This window comes from Gossypium arboreum, chromosome 4 (assembly GCF_025698485.1).
Source record: "Gossypium arboreum isolate Shixiya-1 chromosome 4, ASM2569848v2, whole genome shotgun sequence".
Taxonomy (NCBI): Eukaryota; Viridiplantae; Streptophyta; class Magnoliopsida; order Malvales; family Malvaceae; genus Gossypium; species Gossypium arboreum.
Genome location: NC_069073.1, coordinates 100759058 through 100778468, shown reverse-complemented (window position 1 = coordinate 100778468; position 19411 = coordinate 100759058). Strand labels below are relative to the sequence as shown.

Sequence of the window (19411 nt, the reverse complement as noted above, 5' to 3'; positions counted from 1 at the left end):
CTTTTGAGAAAAAAACAAGATGGGATCTTTCAACGTGTGTGTTCCTTTATTCCCACGTGTATTGTTTCTTCGTCGGTGTATGCGTCTATCAACGGCTCACTCACACCTTTTTCATTACCGGCAGTTTCTCGAGGAACAAACACTGAACTGAAACAACAGTTAAAACCCAATCCTCCCAAACTATATCCCACCTGAAACTGACCTTATTTTTAGTTTCTCCGATTGACTTGAATTTTCACCATGAGAGCTGATCATCCATTAAAAGCTGTGACTTTAACCCATGTCAGGTATCAAAGACGTGATCAACTCGGCCATTTCTTAGCCTGGGTTTCGTTAGTCCCTGTTTTCATTTCCCTTGGTGGCTTTGTTTCTCATTTCTACTTCCGTAGAGAGCTTCAAGGAATGTTCTTTGGATTAGGGCTTTTAATATCTCACTTCATTAATGAACTGATCAAGAAATCCGTTCAACAAGCCAGGCCTGAAACCTGTGCGCTATTAGAAATGTGTGATTCTCATGGTTGGCCTTCAAGTCACTGTCAATACATGTTCTTTTGTACGGTTTATTTTACCCTTTTGACTTGTAAGGGGATTGGTGGGATTTGGAAAGTCACAACCAAGTGGGCTGCTTTGTTTTTGCCTTGGTCTTCGGCTGTTTTGACTATGTATTCCAGGGTTTATTTCGGTTACCATACTGTGGCCCTGTTTTTCGCTGGAGCTGCTTTGGGGACTTTTCTTGGTGGGGTTTCGTTTTGGCTGGTGACTCTAAGCTTTTCTGTTATTTTCCTTTGATTGAAGAGAGTGCCCTTGGGAGGTTTTTTTTATGTCAAGGATACTTCTCATATATCAGATGTGTTGAAGTTTGAATATGATAATGCCAGGGCTGCTAGGAAGGGTATGGCTGCCAGAAAAGTCATGGCTTCAAAGAACAGTTGATTATTAGGAACTCATCGGGTATGGGATAATTTTATTCTTCTTTTCAGTTTATGTGTGCTCTTTTTATCATATCTGGAGAATTGAAAGCTTCTTTGATGTTGTGCTTATGCAAGTTTGGTAACTTATTCCATAAATGATACAATTTAGGCTGTTTTTAGCACATTTTAGTGAAGTAGGGGAACCAGGGATACAACTTCACAATTAATCTTGCATTGCATCTCCTACTTTTCATGTTAACGTGATACCAAAACATGCTTTCTATTTTTGTGGAGGCAATTCTGAATCCATATAAAAGCTTATTTGGCTATCGGTGGAAACTTTCCTTGAGTATTTTACGCATTCAATTATAACTTGGGTCCAGGCTTTGTTACTTTGTTTTGTTAATCCTGCAGTAACGGAAGTGAATTGAAGCAATGGACCCATTCATGGCTGTGCTTTTTCCATCTTAGACAAGAAAGCATTCAAATTATGCTTTGCTTTAGAATGGTCAACTCTTCTGTGTAAAAAAGAACATTTAGGAAAATCCGTTCTTCATAAATCATAAGAGTATAAACTGCAATAAAACCCCCTTTGGTGGTTTTCAGGCTGTCCCTATTGTAAAAACTAAAAACTTCATGTCATCATAGATTGTCAAAGGTAAGTTCATGTCCCATTAGATGCTAGATGACCCCTTGCTTCTAATGAAGTGTTCATTCAATTCTCCCCTCTGTTCATGGAAATCTGAAAGAAAGGACCAGCCACCAAAATGTTCTTTTAAACTAAAGGAGGTGTGGTGCTTCAAAATTGCTTTGTTATCTTACATTTTATAAGTGGATAAATGGTATATAAACAATCATGTTAGTTGTTTCTAACAATTGGGATAATATTTTAATCTAATTAAACTACAGGAAAGCTTTTAGAATGTCTTTGTATGTTTTTTCTTAATAACTTGAAGTTATCAGGATTCAGTAGTTTGCTTATATGAGGAGTTCGATCTTTAGAAGGATGAATCTATGCTAACTCAGACTTGTGTCAATGTCTGACACAAGTACACATCCAACATGGGTATGTAAGTTTCTCCATGTAGCTAGAGGGTGCTTGGAGGATCATATCCTTATACACATGGTATTTAAAGAAAAATGAAGAGTCAAAATAACATAAAGATGAGCTGTGGAGCACTGAGGACAGTGTGAAATGATTATGCTTATTGAGATGACCTGATGGGTCATGGTTAGCCGGATAAGAAACCATTTGTGATCTACCGATTAGTTTCAGTTTGTTTAATAACTCAGTAACCTTTAGGAAGGATGCACTTTTTAAACACTGTGGCAGAATAATGGACTAAGGTTGTGAGAAGTATTTGAGGTTGTAATTTGATGCAGAAGTAGGACATTGTGGCATGGTATCAAAAATGGCTTCTGTAGTTGGTTCTGGTGGTTTGGAGTTGGACACTGTAACTTTGCTGTCATGGAGTTTCAAATGCCATCTTCAATCATGATTCCCGAAATAATGTAACAAGGAGCCGATCCCTTTGGTTTTGCAGGTCAGTGTCTTCGCCTTAGTGCTTTGAGATTCTGCTTCAGAGCCCATGGATGATATAATTCTAGGATTTAGTGAATGCTGATCTACTACTGCATGAGAAACCAGATTGGAACATTGATGTTGAGGATGCTGTGTGTTGGTTAAGATCATACTGCTGTTTTGTTTTTTGTGTGTGTTATACAGAACATAGATCATATTTTACAAATACGTCCCTGTATTTTACTACCCTTTAATTACTATTACCTGGTTAAAACTTCAACATGTGATAACTTGCAATATCTTAATTGGATTTACTTTGTCCGATTCTACTCGTTTCTTTTCTTCTTGAGCTCAGTGTTTCCCAGACCTAGGCCTAAATTTAGTATTTTTTTTCTTTTATTTAGATCATACATTTTTTTAAATAATATTAAGAATCAGAGATATATTTATCTACGAGTTATTGTTTGTATTAATTTAAGTGTATTATATTTATTCATTAGAAAATTAGATTTAATTTTAATATATAATTTATATATTCAAATTTAAATGTATTATTTTTGGTTAAAATTTGAATATATAATTAAAATTTTAACAATATTTTCCCCAAGATTTTTTAACAATATTTAAATTTTTAAAAATGAAAAGATGCGTACAAGTTAAAAATGCATATTTTTTTCTTAAAATATATTTGGATTAATCTAATAGTTTCACTCAAAATAATATTTTAATTAAAATTTGATTTTTAACATTAATTGTAAACTTCAAAACATAAAAATCAGAATTTTGAATTTCTTTCTTTAATCGATTTGTTACTATAATATTAAAATTAATTAAATTAGTTTTCTTCTAAATTTTAAAATTTTATTTTATATTTTCATATTATTTGTACTGAATAATATCTCTATCATTTAATATAATATATGTTTAATAATCAATTAGTGGATTCACTTCAATTTTCTCACTTTTAGTGGATTCACTTCAATTTTCTCACTTTCTTATTATTTTCATCTTAATTTTTAACTTTCTCAATTTGATTTTTTGTTAAATGAAGAAATTGATGGAAGTGTAAAATTGTGATATATTTTCATCTTTTAATATTTTTAATAATCATCAATTTATTCCAATGTCTTTAGGTTTAGTATTAATTAAGTTCTCTATATTTTTAAATTTAAAATTTAATAACAATTGAATTTTACAATTTAATTCATAAATTTTAATTAATAATTTTTCGATTTAATTTTTAACCATTATTTGATATATTTCATATTAATTCTTCTACTTATAATCTCACAATCTCGATTTATGAAATCGAATTCCAAAATTCTACTTTCTGACAAAAGTTAAAATCCGATAATTACAATAATAATATTGTTTATTCTTTAAAAACAATATTAATTATAATAAAAAATATTTATAATTTTGTAACTGAGTGCCGATAATAGGTATAAAATTAGACTAGTGGATTCGTGGGGGACTATTTAGTCCCCACAATCAAAGGATTCGGCGCAAAAAAATACAAACGAATATTAGAAAAAAAAAATGAAAAAAAAAAAGAAAAAGAATAAAGAGAGTAGGGTTTTTGGTCATCACTCCAAACTGAAGACTTAAAAATCTGGTTAGTTCCCTACGTTCCCACTACTTACTGCCTCTTATTTCACTTTTATACAAACTGTTCTTCCTTTCATCTCTTTCTGCTGTGATTTTGGTTCCATTTCTTTACTTTATTATCTGAATAGGGTTTAAGGCCTAAACCCTAAACTTTATTATCTGAATACAACTTATTTTGTCCTCTGGGTTTGTATTCTTGCAGCTACTTGAAAATGGCTGGGGTAAGAGAGATAACTGCGGCAGAGTTCCTGCAAGTAAGTTTTCCTTTATGGTCTACACTCTGTTTGGTCTCCGAGAAAGTGTGTTAAAGAAATTTTCCACGTACGGGTTTTCCTTGTTTTAGCTAAGAAATAGGACTGTTGTTTTCCTTTAATTTTTCTTATTTAACAAATAAAAACTGCATTGAGCTCTTGCAAACTGATTCAGGTTCATAACTTTCTTCTTCGTTTTTTGGTGCACTTTGCCTTATTTCAGGGTACAACAAGGCAAACTCTGTTTTTGCAGAGAAATTCTTCGATTAAGCCAAGGAATCTATTATGGGGCAAGCTATGTAATCCAAGCCGGATGGGATACCTGTCTAACACAAAAGGTGCTTCTTCGAGGTGCACTTCTCGGTCAAAGCCTAAAGCAATGGCTTCTGGAAATGTCCCTACTAGTTCGGTTGATGAGCAACCTGGATTGATTGAAAAGCCTGCTCAAGAGGTCGTCCATTTTTACCGCATCCCTTTGATACAAGAAAGTGCAAACGACGAGCTTCTCAAATCGGTACAAACCAAAGTTTCCAATCAGATTGTTGGGTTGAAAACCGAGCAGTGTTTTAATATAGGCCTTGCTTCAAAGATTTCATCTGAGAAGTTCTCAACACTTAAATGGATTCTTGGGGAAACATACGAACCTGAAAATTTGGCAACTGAGAGTTTTCTTGTGAAGAAGAGGCAAGAAGGGTTGAATACAGTGATAGTTGAAGTTGGGCCAAGGTTGTCTTTTACAACAGCATGGTCCTCGAATGCTGTTTCAATTTGTCAATCATGTGGCTTGACTGAGGTGACTCGAATGGAGAGGTCCAGAAGATACTTGTTGTATAGTAAGGGAGCATTGCAGGAAAATCAAATTAATGAGTTTGCTGCGATGGTTCATGATCGGATGACGGAGTGTGTTTATTGGCAGAGGCTCGCTTCATTTGAAACTAGTGTGGCTCTGGAGGAGGTTTGTTTTGTGCCTATCATTGAGAGGGGAAGGAAAGCGTTGGAGGAAATAAATCACGAAATGGGTTTAGCATTTGATGAACAAGATTTGCAGTACTATACCAGGCTGTTTGTGGAGGACATAAAGCGGAATCCGACAAATGTAGAGTTATTTGATATCGCCCAATCTAACAGTGAGCATAGCAGGCATTGGTTTTTCACAGGGAAGATTGTTATTGATGGACAGCCCATGGATAGGACCCTCATGCAAATTGTCAAGAGCACTTTGAAAGCAAACCCAAATAATTCTGTCATTGGTTTTAAGGATAATTCGAGTGCAATAAAAGGGTTTCTTGCATACCGATTACTACCAGTTAAGCCTGGAACTGCCTGCCTACTAAATGAAACAACTCGTGAAATTGATGTCTTGTTTACAGCTGAAACACATAACTTCCCATGTGCAGTGGCACCCTACCCTGGTGCAGAGACAGGTGCAGGTGGCCGCATTAGGGATACACATGCCACTGGAAGAGGATCATTTGTTGTTGCATCCACAGCTGGTTACACAACTGGGAATCTTAATATAGAGGGATCATATGCCCCATGGGAAGACTCATCTTTCACTTATCCATCAAATTTGGCTTCTCCTTTGGAAATTCTCATCGAGGCTAGCAATGGTGCATCTGACTATGGTAACAAATTTGGTGAGCCATTAATCCAGGGTTTTACTAGAACATTTGGAATGAGACTCCCTAGTGGTGAACGTCGTGAATGGTTGAAGCCCATCATGTTTAGTGGAGGCATTGGACAGATTGATCACACTCATATATCGAAAGGGGACCCAGAAATTGGAATGTTAGTTGTAAAGATTGGTGGCCCTGCATATCGTATTGGAATGGGTGGTGGAGCTGCGTCTAGTATGGTTAGTGGCCAGAACGATGCAGAACTTGATTTTAATGCTGTACAGCGTGGAGATGCAGAAATGGCACAAAAACTATACCGTGTAGTTCGTGCCTGCATTGAGATGGGGGAGGATAACCCGATTATTAGCATTCATGATCAGGGAGCTGGTGGGAATTGCAATGTTGTCAAGGAAATCATATACCCAAAGGGTGCTGAGATTGATATTAGAGCCATTGTTGTTGGAGATCACACTATGTCTGTTTTGGAGATATGGGGTGCAGAGTATCAAGAACAAGACGCAATCTTGGTAAAACCTGAAAGCCGCAAGCTGTTGGAATCAATATGTGCAAGGGAAAGACTTTCAATGGCTGTTATTGGGACTATTAATGGTGAGGGACGTGTTGTTCTAGTTGATAGCGTAGCTGTTGAAAAAAGTCGTGCAAGTGGACTCCCTCCCCCTCCTCCAGCTGTTGATCTTGAGCTTGAGAAAGTGCTTGGTGACATGCCTCAAAAATCCTTTGAATTCAAGCGAGTGTCTTATGCACGAGAACCGCTTGATGTTGCTCCTGCAATCACAGTCATGGACTCATTGAAGAGAGTATTAAGACTTCCATCTGTATGTTCCAAACGGTTTTTGACAACAAAAGTTGATAGATGTGTAACAGGTCTTGTAGCACAGCAGCAAACGGTTGGTCCCTTGCAGTTACCTCTAGCCGATGTTGCAGTCATTGCTCAAAGTTATGTTGACTTAACTGGGGGTGCCTGTGCCATTGGAGAGCAGCCTATCAAGGGGCTGCTTGATCCAAAAGCAATGGCTAGACTTGCTGTTGGAGAAGCTCTCACAAATCTTGTTTGGGCAAAGGTTACTTCTTTGTCTGATGTCAAAGCAAGTGGAAATTGGATGTATGCTGCCAAGCTTGAGGGTGAAGGAGCAGCCATGTATGACGCTGCTATTGCTCTTTCAGAAGCAATGATTGAACTCGGTATCGCTATTGATGGTGGGAAGGACAGTCTGTCAATGGCTGCCCATGCAGGTGGGGAGGTTGTTAAGGCTCCTGGAAATCTTGTAATTAGTGCTTATGTCACTTGTCCTGACATAACAAAAACGGTAACCCCAGATTTGAAGCAAGGTGATGATGGTATTTTGCTTCATATTGATTTGGCAAAGGGAAAGCGGCGTCTGGGTGGATCTGCTTTGGCTCAGGTTTTTGATCAGATTGGGAATGACTGCCCTGATATTGATGATGTTTCCTACCTTAAGAGAGTTTTTGAGGGGGTGCAGGATCTTCTTGGAGATGGTCTGATCTCTGCAGGTCATGATATCAGTGATGGTGGATTACTAGTTTGCGCGTTGGAGATGGCATTTGCTGGAAATTGTGGCATTGCATTGGACTTGGCTTCTCTAGGAAATAGTGTTTTCCAATCACTTTTTGCTGAAGAGCTTGGTGTCATTCTTGAGGTAAGCAAGAATAACTTGGGTAGTGTGATGGAGAAGCTTAGCAGTGTGGATGTTTCTGCTGAGATAATAGGACGAGTAACCACCTCACCTGTGATAGAGCTCAAGGTTGATGGAATTGCTCATTTAAATGAGAAAACTTCTCTGCTGAGAGATATGTGGGAGGATACAAGTTTCCAGCTCGAAAAGTTGCAGAGATTGGCATCTTGTGTGGAACTGGAGAAAGAAGGTTTGAAGTTCCGGCATGAGCCTTCTTGGCCCTTGTCTTTCACTCCTTCAGTTACGGATGAGAAATTTTTTACTACAACTTTAAAACCGAAAGTAGCCATCGTTCGTGAGGAAGGGAGCAATGGAGACAGAGAAATGTCAGCAGCATTTTATGCTGCTGGTTTTGAGCCTTGGGATGTTGCAATGTCGGACCTTCTTAACAGAGTTATTTCTTTGAATGAATTCCGTGGAGTTGCATTTGTTGGAGGTTTTAGTTATGCCGATGTGATTGATTCTGCAAAAGGTTGGGCTGCGTCCATACGCTTCAATCAGCCTCTTCTCAATCAGTTTCAGGAATTCTACAAGCGCCCTGATACTTTCAGTCTTGGCGTTTGCAATGGATGTCAGTTAATGGCTCTGTTAGGGTGGGTTCCAGGGCCACAAGTGGGGGGTGTTTTTGGTGCTGGTGGGGACCCATCACAGCCCAGGTTTGTGCACAATGAGTCTGGCCGATTTGAATGCCGGTTCACAAGTGTGACTATAAAGGACTCTCCTGCCATGATGTTTAAAGGAATGGAAGGCAGTACATTAGGTGTATGGGCTGCCCATGGTGAGGGAAGAGCATATTTTCCTGATGATGGTGTTCTGGATAGTGTATTACATTCAGATTTGGCTCCATTAAGATATTGCGACGATGATGGGAACCCAACAGAGGCATACCCCTTCAACTTGAATGGTTCTCCATTAGGAGTGGCTGCAATTTGTTCTCCTGATGGTCGACATCTTGCCATGATGCCTCATCCAGAGCGGTGTTTCCTGATGTGGCAGTTCCCTTGGTATCCAAAGGACTGGAATGTGGACAAGAAAGGCCCTAGTCCATGGTTAAGAATGTTCCAAAATGCCAGAGAGTGGTGCTCATGATATGGTCAGTTTTTCTACTCAACTTATGATGTTTGATCTTGGCATTTCATATTTGAAAGTTATTGAAAGCGCAGTGTATGTGCTTGTCTTCGACAAAATCCTGCAACATAATCTAAAGAAGTAATAGCAAATATGACAAAATTTAACCGCAACCGCTAGTTTATTTGGAAATAACATTTGCATTGAGCTCACTTTATTAAATTTTTTTTAATCACAGGTTATGAGATTCAAAGGACAAATGAGAGGAGTTGAAGTGTGATTGATGATGGATGCTTCATCTGAGTTTAATTGTTATGAGTATTTGCTTTGTGCAAACCTCAGGAACTGTTTCTTAATTCTATTTCTTCATCATGCAACTGACAGGAGAGTTTACTTTTTTTTTGCTTTCCTTTTACAATCTTGTTCGGTGTCAGCTCATAATATTTTTTGGTACTTTCATCTACTAATAAATCACAGTATCTTTGAGAGCTCCATAGTGAATATAATCCATGTATGCCTCAATCGTGTGTTTACACCTGTTATCTTGGGTTTATTTTATTTTTTCCTATCATATCTAAAAATTAGTTCATTGAAGTTGCGTGTGATTTACTGTGTGCCACGAATATTTTTAGGAATTGCTGTTATGAGAATTTTAAAAGTACTAAACTAATATTCTCTTTTAAAGAAGTAACCTAGCAATATTTGAATTGAGTCTTAATTGATTGGTATTAATAATATCACTAATATAAGAGTATGTAAGTTAAATGTTAATTGATACAATTATTATAAATTATTAACACAATTATTAATATAATATTATTTTATATTTATATGTTGCATATATAAATAATTATATTTATTCGAATAAAAATAAATTAATGTATTTATTTCTTTAAATGAGGATGATTAAATTAAAATTAAAGTTTTAAGTATACATTTAAATTATAATTAAAGTTTCACGTGTATAATTATATCAAATTAAAATTAATATAAACAATTGTACATTAAATCAAAGTTAATTATAGTTTTAATATTTATTTATTTTTATTTAAAATGTTATATATTTTAATTATTAATATTTTTATATTACATTTAACTACAGTGTCATTTAGCTGATATTAAATTTGAAAATCATTAAATATATGTAATAATTAATTAAATATTTACTTTCATTATTTACCAAAATATTTTTTACATTTCCAAAACCTTAGGTAGATGGTCGAAAATTGGTAAAAATGGCGCAGAGCGGGAAACATGTGTCCGAAAATTAAGAAAGTTAGCAAATTGCTACTGCCACTGCCACCTACCCCTCTGTCTCTCTCTCTCTACTCTTCAAGGCATTGATCTCTCAAAAATTATGCCTTTATTCGCTCTTTGATCTCAAATGTGGCAACTTCTCTTGGGCGCAGCTGTTGCAGGATCCACCGGACTCCTTGCTAAACACCTCTTTAACCCTAACTCAATTTCTCAAGATTCCTCAAACACCAATTTTGATACAGAAAAACAAGATCCTCGTCTCCAAAATCGGTTTTTGGAATCTGGGTGTGAGAGTAATTGGGATGGAAAACCGAAGCAAGGTGAGCTCTTTAGATTTTCCAGTTCTGAGTCTGCTGTGAAAACTAAAACTGGGGTTAAGGCAAGGAAAAAAGTTGTCTTGAAGAAGGCTGAGAAAAGATCAAACGGTGGTAGTGGTGTAGAGGTGAACAAAAAGAAGTTTTCTGTTTGCTTGAAGAAGAGGAGAACTGCTAAAAATGAGGCTTATAAGTGTGGGGCTTTCCCTTCTAAAGGTATGATTCTATTCATTTATCAACTCTTAAGCTGTATTTGATGTTCAGTCAGGCCTGCAAATGTTAGAATTTAAATGTAGTTGTAGATATGGGTATGCTTTGAATTTTGATGGAATTCATTGAATTATATATGTCTTTAAGTTCTCAAATTTTTGTCATCTAATATCTAAGTGATAGTAAACAGAGCTCCAGTTTGCACTGTGATCTTATTAAGTTGTTGTGAATGTCAGACATGGAAGAGTAAAAGATGTTTATATGTTGCCAAGTCAATGTCTAGACCTCTAGCGGTATACATAACTTGCAAACATGGTTATGGAACCAACCGCTTCTCAGTCCATCACTTAATTCTCAAGGTTGGAGAAAAGTGGGCTGCTGGTGGGGTGGGGTGGGCTTTGTGAATATTTTATTAAAAGATTGTTCTTTTGGTAAAGAAATTCCTGACTTGATAATCGATACAATAGAAAGTGATGAAGAGGGGTAATAAAGATTGTTTATAGTTCCTTGTGTCTGTCAAGATACACTTACTTTTTTTTCTAATACTCAAATTTACTTGGTATTTTTTACTCCTCAGATAGCTCTGTATTTCACTGGGGACTTGGCTTTGGTATCATGTACATAATGTCAGCTGGGAGGGCTGAGATTGATAAATTGAACTCAGCCATGGATGAGACTGCAAAAGTGGTTCAGGAGTTAAAAACTACACTATGTAAAAGAAAATCATCTTGCAATCTACATGTTTCCAGATCTGCAAGTGAAGTTGCCGCAAGCTCAAAGAAGTTTAGTGGCAAGAATTCACAGTTACTGCTTGGGAAGTCAGGTACTGGGACCAGAGACCATAATGAGACCAAAGTCTGCAGCCTCCCAGTAATTGATGATGGTGAATATGCCAGTAGTGTTCTTACCGAAGAGCCTGAACCAGAGCTGGAGGTTGTGGAAATGGATCAACTAGAGGCAGAGCTCGAGTTAGAACTGCAAAAATTGAGTGAGGTTAACTTTTCGACTACCTTTACATCCTTCATTTCAATTACTTACTGGTTAAAGGTGCTTCCTTTTTACTGGTTTATCCATATCTCTACCTTTACTAAATATTTAAGACAAGAGTTATCTAAAATTAGATTTTGATTAAACTCTCAAAGGGATAATTTTGTCTCTAGATCCAACAATTCTCTTTTAAATGCAATTGCAGACCACTTTAACAAATGATTCTTATCAATGAAATTCCATAGCTGACCAAATTTAACCACTAACTGTTTTACTGTATGTGTGAGTGATCAAGGAGTAAAATGCATGAGAGAGTAGCTAGTAGGTTTACTTGTTGAAAGGAATATCTTTGTGGATCTTAGTTCATAGCTTGACCGCTTGATGCTAATACTAGCTGATAGTTCATGTGACCAACTGACGTAACATTTTCAAAGTAAATCGTGCTACAGAACTAACGGTGCATGCAGCAACCTTCATAATGTAGAGCACTTTGGATATTTTTTCGAATATGAATAGGAACTTCTGCATGCTGGTATTAAGCCATACCAAGAGGAACTGAAACATATGGAATGAAGATGAGCAGTGATAGCATCACTTTACATGGGGAAATTTGATAACTGTGGACATTGAACAGACCTTAAAGACGGAATATGCCAATTTGTGTGGTTAGAGTAAAGAAACATAGTAGCTGATGAATGAGAAAAATTGCATAAGAAAGATGGGAAACATATAAATACCTCTGCAATGAGTACATATACATAAATATATATATTTTTTCTGCTCTGACTTTTTATAAACTCTGTTGCTTCTGCTTAGAATTACAACAATTTTGCTACTCACCCGAAAATACTTTTGCAGACTGAGGTTTCAGCCAAAAGTTTGCATGAGCCAGTGGGAGAGAGGTTTGATTCATACCAGAGCAAGGGAGTATTGCCGTCTGAACTAGATCAGAAACTGTGCCATGTGTTAATCGAGCAGCAGGAAAACCAAATCGAGGAGCTAGAATCTGAATTGAATTCGGCTCAATCCAAGCTCCGAGAGAAAGAAGCTGAACTCCAAGCACTAAAGGATTGCGTTAAACGCCTGACTAATTTCTCTCTGTCGACTGGCTCAGGTAAGACCTAGATCAGATTCATGAATTCTAGGCTACAGATTATGTTAAATTCTGTAGTGTCTTATCTTTAATACCAATGCAATGATTCTCAGATGATGATACAGAGGCCCAAGGGGACCAAGAATGTATGAAGGATCAAGATAGCTCTATTAAAAGTGGATCTGAAACAAGGAAATCATTGGTTGGTATGAAAAGACATATGGAGTTTTAAGTCCAACTGATATCAAGGAAATTCATAAGCAATCGTCAGAGACCATCAGAACAATAATACCAACAGTGTGGGCCACACCATTCTTAAAATCAAAATCTAGCTTGCCTAATTCCCTGTGCACCTCCTTGACTGGACCCTTCAATATTATATTACTATAGCATCAGAAACCCATAAATTGTAGTCTGTTTATTGTATTCCCCTTAGTGTCTGATTACTTTATTAGGATATCTTTATATATATATGTTATGCCTAGTGTTTGGAGCTGAACTCTCTCCACGAAGTAGTTCCTAATTGACTTGGATATAGCTTGCCTAGTTGTTAGTCAAGCTCTTTCTTGAGTGCCTAAGGGAAAGCCTGTATATCATAGTTGACTTTTTTGTTATCTTGTTGGAAGAGAAAACTACAATTATGTCCATTCGCCTGTTGGTAAATAACAGTCCCTCCCGCAAACTCTCAAAGGTTGATTTGAATGCACTAAAAGGGTAATCTTGGAAGCAAGCAATTGTAAGAGATATTTATAGTGCGGTGGTGGTTGCTTGTTCAGAGCCAGATAAAATATTGGTGGAGCCATGGAAGATGACCCCATAACTTGTTCTTTACCTGAAAAATTTCTACTTTTTTTGACTTTTATTGATGATAGATAGAGCCCATTTCACATTATCAGGCGCCATTGGAGGGTAAACAAAACCAAACTTAAAAACCTCCCATGATTTCCAACAGCTTTGAGATATCTATAAAGGGTAATGATCAGTTCACTTTAACCTGACTTTTGATCACAACAAGTGAACAGCTTTTCTAATCCATTACATTTCTTCAATGATATTTTGTAGATTAAAATGAAAAAAAAGGGTCAAGTTTACGAGGGTGAAAGACCTAATGCGGTGACTGTCAGGCTTAAAGCATGCAAACCTAAAACAAGCATTCAAAACAGAATGTCTGATATTCAAAACATCAGTGTTAGAAATCTGATGTCTTCATATGTAGATGGTTGACTTTTTAAGTACAGGCTGTCCTGTCATGTTAGACCTATGGATCTAATCTAAAGCAAACAGATTCAACCATTATTTATATTCTGTACTGTGGTTTACTGTATAAATTACAGATCTACAGTTTTTATCCTTGTTAGCTACTGATTCTACACTTGTTCATGGAGGGCAAAAGATAAATGAGTATAATCAAACAAAATTCCTTTATGTTTAAATTAACATTTTTATTTTTTATTTCCGCTTTGCATCAATCACCATCCAATCATGAATGCTTTTCTGTGACTGAACTGAATAGACAACAGCCTCACCTTATCCTGTTAAAACTCCTCTTCTTCCAAACAATAGCTTATTAGGATGTTAATGTTACTACACTGAATCAAGATCCAACGGTCATCACTGCACTATATTAACTACACTTGCAGATGAATCTGTCGTTTTCCCTATTTTACTTTCATTTGTTTTTTTACAGGTTGTTTTTCTTCAGTAAAATAATGAATGACCTCGATGGCAAGACCAGGCTAAGCCAAACAGAACCCTACAAGACTACAACCCCCCAAAAAAAAAACAAAAGAAAATATATATTTATGTGTTATATTACAATGGATTCACCCATCCGTGCAAAATAATTTTTTAATAAGAAAAAAAAGAAGCAAAAGCAGAGAGAAAAACAAACAAGGAAGGTGACCACAGACGAGACCACTATATCTTCTTCAGTTTGTTAGCAGACCCAAAGACGGACAGCCAGCCATCCCCAGACCTCTTACACGCAAAACCACATGCTTTTAGAGGAAGACAAACAGCCAAAGTACAAATCTTTTCAATCTCCTAACTCAAAAAGAAAAAAAAAGCTTGTTACGAAAGCAAAGCGAAAGCCAAATCTACAAATACTCGTGATAAAAAGAGTAGAAAAAGAAAAAAAAAGTGTTCTTGTTTGGGAGGGAAAATGAAGCTATCGTCGAAACCCATGTCGAGTCCGGGTCGTGCTGAGAAGTATCCGCCACCATTGATGCGGTTTTTGAGAAGCAATGTCGGGAGTAGAAGCAGGGGAAGGTCACGTACAAGCCCAATGTTCGTTAGGAAAAAGAATACCGCCATTGAAACCCAAGAGCCTTCTTCGCCTAAAGTTACTTGCATGGGTCAGGTTCGTGTCAGACGCTCCAAACAAACCGCTTCCAAATCCAGTCGACCCGGACTCCCGACTCGCCGCCGTAGCCGCTGTAAATGGATCAGAAACGCTCTGTTTTTTCATCATCTCCCTGGGAAAGTCAAGGCCAAGCCTGGTTTTCGATGCTCTTGGAAGAAATTGGGGGCGTTTTTCCATATGGGGTGTTGTAGAAAACCACAGAATGGGGAAGATTCATCGAAATTTGGGATCAAAACTGGAGATTCCGTACCAGAAGAAGAAGAAGAAAAGAGTGAAGAAAATGAGAAGGAAGCTAAGATTTTCGCATCTTCTTCCTGTTCATCGCCACCCAAAAATGCATTGCTTTTAACACGTTGTCGATCTGCTCCGTACAGATCTTCTTCTTTAGCTTGTAGGTTTTGGGGATCGCCATTAGCTAACCAAGACAAAAACGAAGAAGAAACAGAGAAAACAAAGCTAGAAAACAGAGGATTCAAAGAAGAAGAAGAGAATCCCAGTTTGAAAAAAGTGTCCCTTTGCAGAAACTCGGAGCAGGGAACCCAAATGGATTCAGAAAATCTGGGATTTTGCAAGGGTATTGAAGAGGAAAAAGTGGAGTTGAAAACAGAGCACGTTGGGGATGTACGGCCTCTAATCCTCACAAGGTGTAAATCGGAACCGGCGAGAACAGCCGAAAGACTCAATCCTGAGATGAATTTCTGGAAGAAAAGAAAATTGGGTTTCACGTGATTCATCTAACTTTATTTTTCTTCAATTAATTTTCTGAATATTTTTGCTTTTATTTTCTTTTCTAGGAAGAAGCTGTAATTTAAATTTTTTCCCCCTATACATGAGTGTTGTATTAAGACATCATCTAGAGCCGTAAGAGAGAATCTCTACAGCTCTTAGGTAATACATAAAAAAAGGTGGTTTTTTGGGGGGGACATTTCAAAGAAGAAAGGCTTCGTCAATAGTATACTGGAATTTGAAATCAAATGATAAAATTTCTTTTCAATGCACTTACAGAGATCAATGGTGTTGGCAAATTACTTTTGATATTTTGATACATACAATTATCCCTGCTGCGTTTATCTATGATTAATAATGGTGGTGAGATTAGATATTATAATAATATTATAGAGTAAAATAAAAATAAGTTAAACACAATACATCTCTATTTAAAAATATTTTTGGGGAGAAGTTAAAAATTTCAGCCTATAAAAATAAATTATTTAAGAATATTTTTATCTCAAAATATTTTTATACTAAAAGTACTTATTAGAGACCGTACTAAACAGACCCTAATTATTAAAATTGGAGTCGTAATTCAACTTACATAAGTGGTGTCATATGAAGCTCAATCAAAATATATATTTCAGGTTTTAAATTGATTAAAAGATATTACATGCCATTTATAATAAAAAATATTCAAATTGTTGCAATTTGAAAATGGAAATTGAGTTTTAACTCGATTGATATGGATATTATTGTAAGTAGTGGAGGATATGGGTTCAAATGCGCTAAAACGTATTATCCTCATATTTAAGAATTAAAGGAGTCATGAGTAATTTTAAGTATTATGTCAAAAAAATATATAGAAACTAATTTTTCATATTTTAAATGAAGTGGACAAAATGTAACCTAATTTTTAGAATAAGAAGGTCATGATCCCCTTATCATAAATTATGGTTGTTTGATGAGTTTTATACCTATTTGGATACTCTGACCAGCTTTTATATATATATTTGGTAGGAAGCTATGGCCCTGCCTGCTATTGAATATTGTGGCTAGAAACAAAAAGTTAATTGTGGTTTTAAACAATCTTCAGTGATTTTTTACTGGAAAGATAAAAAAGTTTGAATCCCCCTTCCAAGGATTAGTTTAAGGGAATTTTGTTTTCGCGATCCTGTTAAGATCTGTTAGTTTGATTGGAAGGCTTAGTCAAAAAGGACCATTATCATGTTTATTATTGGTGACGGTCAAATTCACAAGTGGGTAGGAGAATTTTTATTTTATTTCAATTAGAAATTGGGACAATTACTAACATATATATATATATATATATATTAGAATAAAATTAAAGTAATTTTCTAATTTTTTAAAATTTTATATGATTAACATTTTAACGATTATACTTTATTTTTATATTTTATTTATATATATAGATTATGTATATTAAATTTAACATAAATTAAAAATTTTAACTATTTATTTTATTAAAAATTCTCAACCATTCAATAAATATTAATATTTACCATATTTTAAATTAATATGGTAGAAATACCAAATTAGTTCAAAAATTACATGCATGTCATGTATAACTATATTGATAAATGTAATAGTTAAATTGTGAAAATATTAATTATATAAAATAGATGAAAGGGTGTAAGTGAATCACCCTCCTTAAAATTATGAGTAGTTTTATTTTTTGCATAAATTAATTTTAAATTTTTAATTAAAAGGATAAAAATGTCATATGACTTGCATCTTTTTATTTGATAAATAGGATATTATGTAAAAAAACCAAACAAATATGAAAATACCTAATTTATATTTTGAAGTCATATTTTTTGAAAAAGTGGATTCCATTTATTGAAGGGCAAAACGGGAAACAAACAAAGCAAGCAGCAGGGCCCGCTGCCACTATCCCAGCACAAACAGAAAAAAAAAGCAAATAAACCCAACAGACCCATTAAAGGCATCTAGAAGGCAAAAAAAAAAAAAAAAGGGAAAAAACCCCTAAAATGCAGCAAACAAGAAAACACACGGAAGCCAAAACTCTCCAATGCCAAAAGGTAGACCGAGATATGTAAGACAATGGAGAGGCAAAGGACGAAGTAGGTCAAAGGATTACAGGGATATTGCTTCGAAGAACCACACAATGGCAAAGTGCTAATCGGGAGGGTCGATCCACCACCTATCGGTAGCTACTGCAGATTCAATCTCCGACGGAACCCGCTCCACCGAGAACTGGTCATGAGCCCATCGAAAACCTAGAGACACAAGTAGGTGAGCAATGGTATTTTGTTCCCTGTAACAATGTTTGATGGCGAGAACGATGAAACCGGTAAGCAAACAGTGCTGACCTTCCTTGATAAGAGCTGAAATTTTTGACCTGTCTTCTGTTTTGGAGTAGAGCTTTCGAATAACTGTCAACGAATCCCCTCAAAAACAACTCTCTTCAAACTGAGGTCATGAGCAAACTCCACAACCCAAGTAAAAGCTAATGCCTCTACAGTGAAAGCGAATGAGACATGGCGGTGAAGTTGTGTGCAGGCACCCAACACCTGGCCGTATGCGTCCCCTGTACGTAGCATTGAAGTTTGCCTTTACGAAAAGCTCAATTGCAAGGTTCCACGACTCAGCACGTGAACCCACTGTAGCCCCAACAGTCCCATCGAGGGCAGTCAGATCTTAGAGATACGAATGAATAAGGGAAATGACATTCAGAGAAGTGTGGGTAATCCCATCATGGTACCTACGATTCCTCGACATCCAGACGGCCAAAATCATCGTAAGTATCAACTCTATCAAGTCCTCAGAATAAGTTGTAAACAAGAAACCGAGCTAACTAACAAAATCTGCATCGTTGTATGACACAAGCCAAGTGATCTATAGGTTCTCCCATATCGAAGCTGTTAAAGGGCAATACCGTATAACATGGTAAGTTGTCTCAAGGACGGTTTGACATTTAGAACAATACTGATTTGTAGAAAAGTGTTTGTTGTAGAGTGTAGATAGAGTAGGGACATAGTTATGGTAGAAGCGCCAAGTCGTAATATGCACTTTAGGTGGGACTCTAGCTTTCCACAATGTTGTGAAAAGAACTCTAGAACACATAGTAGGGCTACGACTAGTATAGGAATAGTTCATATGCGCAGAAGAAATGAACATTTTGTAACCACTACGGACTGTATAGAAACCTGTTGGGTCCCCTTTCCAAACAAGCATGTCATTGCAGGCAAAACGTGAGAGGAATACTTAAGATCCGGTCGGCTTTATTTTCGAAATACAGGGACCTCACCAAGGTAACATTCCAATGAGCCAAACCCGGTTACGTTAAATCACTTACCCAATTGACTGAGTACAAACATAGGTGTTCTCAATTCTGCAGTTGCCACTACTCGGAAGCCACCAATAATTTTAAATGGAAATGGATCGTCCATTGCCCACCCGCCGACCAAGGTCCTTCTCTAACAAACCCCGAGAGCTCCAGATGCTATGCCAGGTAAAAGACGGGTGAAACCCCAAACTTGTATGCAAAAAATCCACTATATGAAAATATTTGGCTTTAAAAACACGACTCATAAGACAACCCGGGTATAATACGCCAACACTGCGTAAGAAAAGCAATATTAAATTTTGCCATATCATGAAATCCCATACCCCCATTGCATTTCAATTCGCACAAAGAGGCCCAAGAACACCAAGGAAGTCTCGTACATCCTCCCGATTTTTGCCACCATAACTTACTCATAAGTGCCTCCAAGTTACGACATAAAGAATTGGGAAAAAAAA

General features: G+C 36.5%; 4 protein-coding genes and 2 long non-coding RNA genes across 7 annotated transcripts; 5 read left to right on the top strand and 1 right to left on the bottom strand.

The window, feature by feature from the left end:
- Window positions 1-240: 240 nt before the first annotated feature.
- Window positions 241-2743, top strand: LOC108489285 (lipid phosphate phosphatase gamma-like). Of its 2 annotated transcripts, none has more exons than XM_017793715.2 (3): window positions 241-736; window positions 879-951; window positions 2456-2743. In XM_017793715.2, exons 1-2 carry the CDS (start codon window positions 241-243, stop codon window positions 938-940), a joined length of 558 nt encoding a protein of 185 aa, XP_017649204.1. In that variant the 3' UTR covers window positions 941-951; window positions 2456-2743. The 2 variants fall into 2 exon arrangements, with proteins under 2 accessions (XP_017649204.1, XP_017649205.1); XM_017793716.2 differs by lacking the exon at window positions 2456-2743 and adding an exon at window positions 2295-2447.
- Window positions 2744-3874: 1131 nt separating this feature from the next.
- Window positions 3875-9197, top strand: LOC108489262 (probable phosphoribosylformylglycinamidine synthase, chloroplastic/mitochondrial). Its single transcript, XM_017793666.2, has 4 exons — window positions 3875-4048; window positions 4244-4295; window positions 4516-8716; window positions 8930-9197. Exons 2-3 carry the CDS (start codon window positions 4254-4256, stop codon window positions 8710-8712), a joined length of 4239 nt encoding a protein of 1412 aa, XP_017649155.1. The 5' UTR covers window positions 3875-4048; window positions 4244-4253; the 3' UTR covers window positions 8713-8716; window positions 8930-9197.
- A 703-nt stretch (window positions 9198-9900) lies between these two features.
- On the top strand, window positions 9901-13218 carry LOC108487177 (uncharacterized). The gene is made up of 4 exons (XM_017791444.2): window positions 9901-10478; window positions 11050-11465; window positions 12318-12573; window positions 12666-13218. Exons 1-4 carry the CDS (start codon window positions 10076-10078, stop codon window positions 12782-12784), a joined length of 1194 nt encoding a protein of 397 aa, XP_017646933.1. The 5' UTR covers window positions 9901-10075; the 3' UTR covers window positions 12785-13218.
- LOC128291900 (uncharacterized) lies at window positions 10947-12336 on the bottom strand. The gene is made up of 2 exons (XR_008281883.1): window positions 11791-12336; window positions 10947-11447 (listed from the first exon to the last, which is right to left on the bottom strand). It is a non-coding gene; the product is annotated as an uncharacterized LOC128291900 (long non-coding RNA).
- Window positions 13219-14325: 1107 nt separating the features above from the next.
- On the top strand, window positions 14326-15926 carry LOC108488476 (uncharacterized). The gene has a single exon (XM_017792751.2). The coding sequence runs from the start codon at window positions 14714-14716 to the stop codon at window positions 15641-15643; it is 930 nt and encodes a 309-aa protein (XP_017648240.1). The 5' UTR covers window positions 14326-14713; the 3' UTR covers window positions 15644-15926.
- A 1612-nt stretch (window positions 15927-17538) lies between these two features.
- Window positions 17539-19193, top strand: LOC128291786 (uncharacterized). The gene is made up of 2 exons (XR_008281676.1): window positions 17539-18921; window positions 19008-19193. It is a non-coding gene; the product is annotated as an uncharacterized LOC128291786 (long non-coding RNA).
- The last annotated feature ends 218 nt before the right edge of the window (window positions 19194-19411 follow it).

Coding starts and splice junctions, on each gene's coding strand:
- LOC108489262 (XM_017793666.2), top strand. CDS start 4,254: ATGGCTGGGGTAAGAGAGATAACTGCGGCAGAGTTCCTGCAA. Junction 4,296..4,515: donor CTGCGGCAGAGTTCCTGCAA/GTAAGTTTTCCT, acceptor GCCTTATTTCAG/GGTACAACAAGGCAAACTCT.
- LOC108488476 (XM_017792751.2), top strand. CDS start 14,714: ATGAAGCTATCGTCGAAACCCATGTCGAGTCCGGGTCGTGCTGAGAAG.
- LOC108489285 (XM_017793715.2), top strand. CDS start 241: ATGAGAGCTGATCATCCATTAAAAGCTGTGACTTTAACCCATGTCAGG. Junction 737..878: donor TGCTTTGGGGACTTTTCTTG/GTGGGGTTTCGT, acceptor TGATAATGCCAG/GGCTGCTAGGAAGGGTATGG.
- LOC108487177 (XM_017791444.2), top strand. CDS start 10,076: ATGTGGCAACTTCTCTTGGGCGCAGCTGTTGCAGGATCCACCGGACTC. Junction 10,479..11,049: donor TGGGGCTTTCCCTTCTAAAG/GTATGATTCTAT, acceptor TTTACTCCTCAG/ATAGCTCTGTATTTCACTGG. Junction 12,574..12,665: donor CTCTCTGTCGACTGGCTCAG/GTAAGACCTAGA, acceptor AATGATTCTCAG/ATGATGATACAGAGGCCCAA.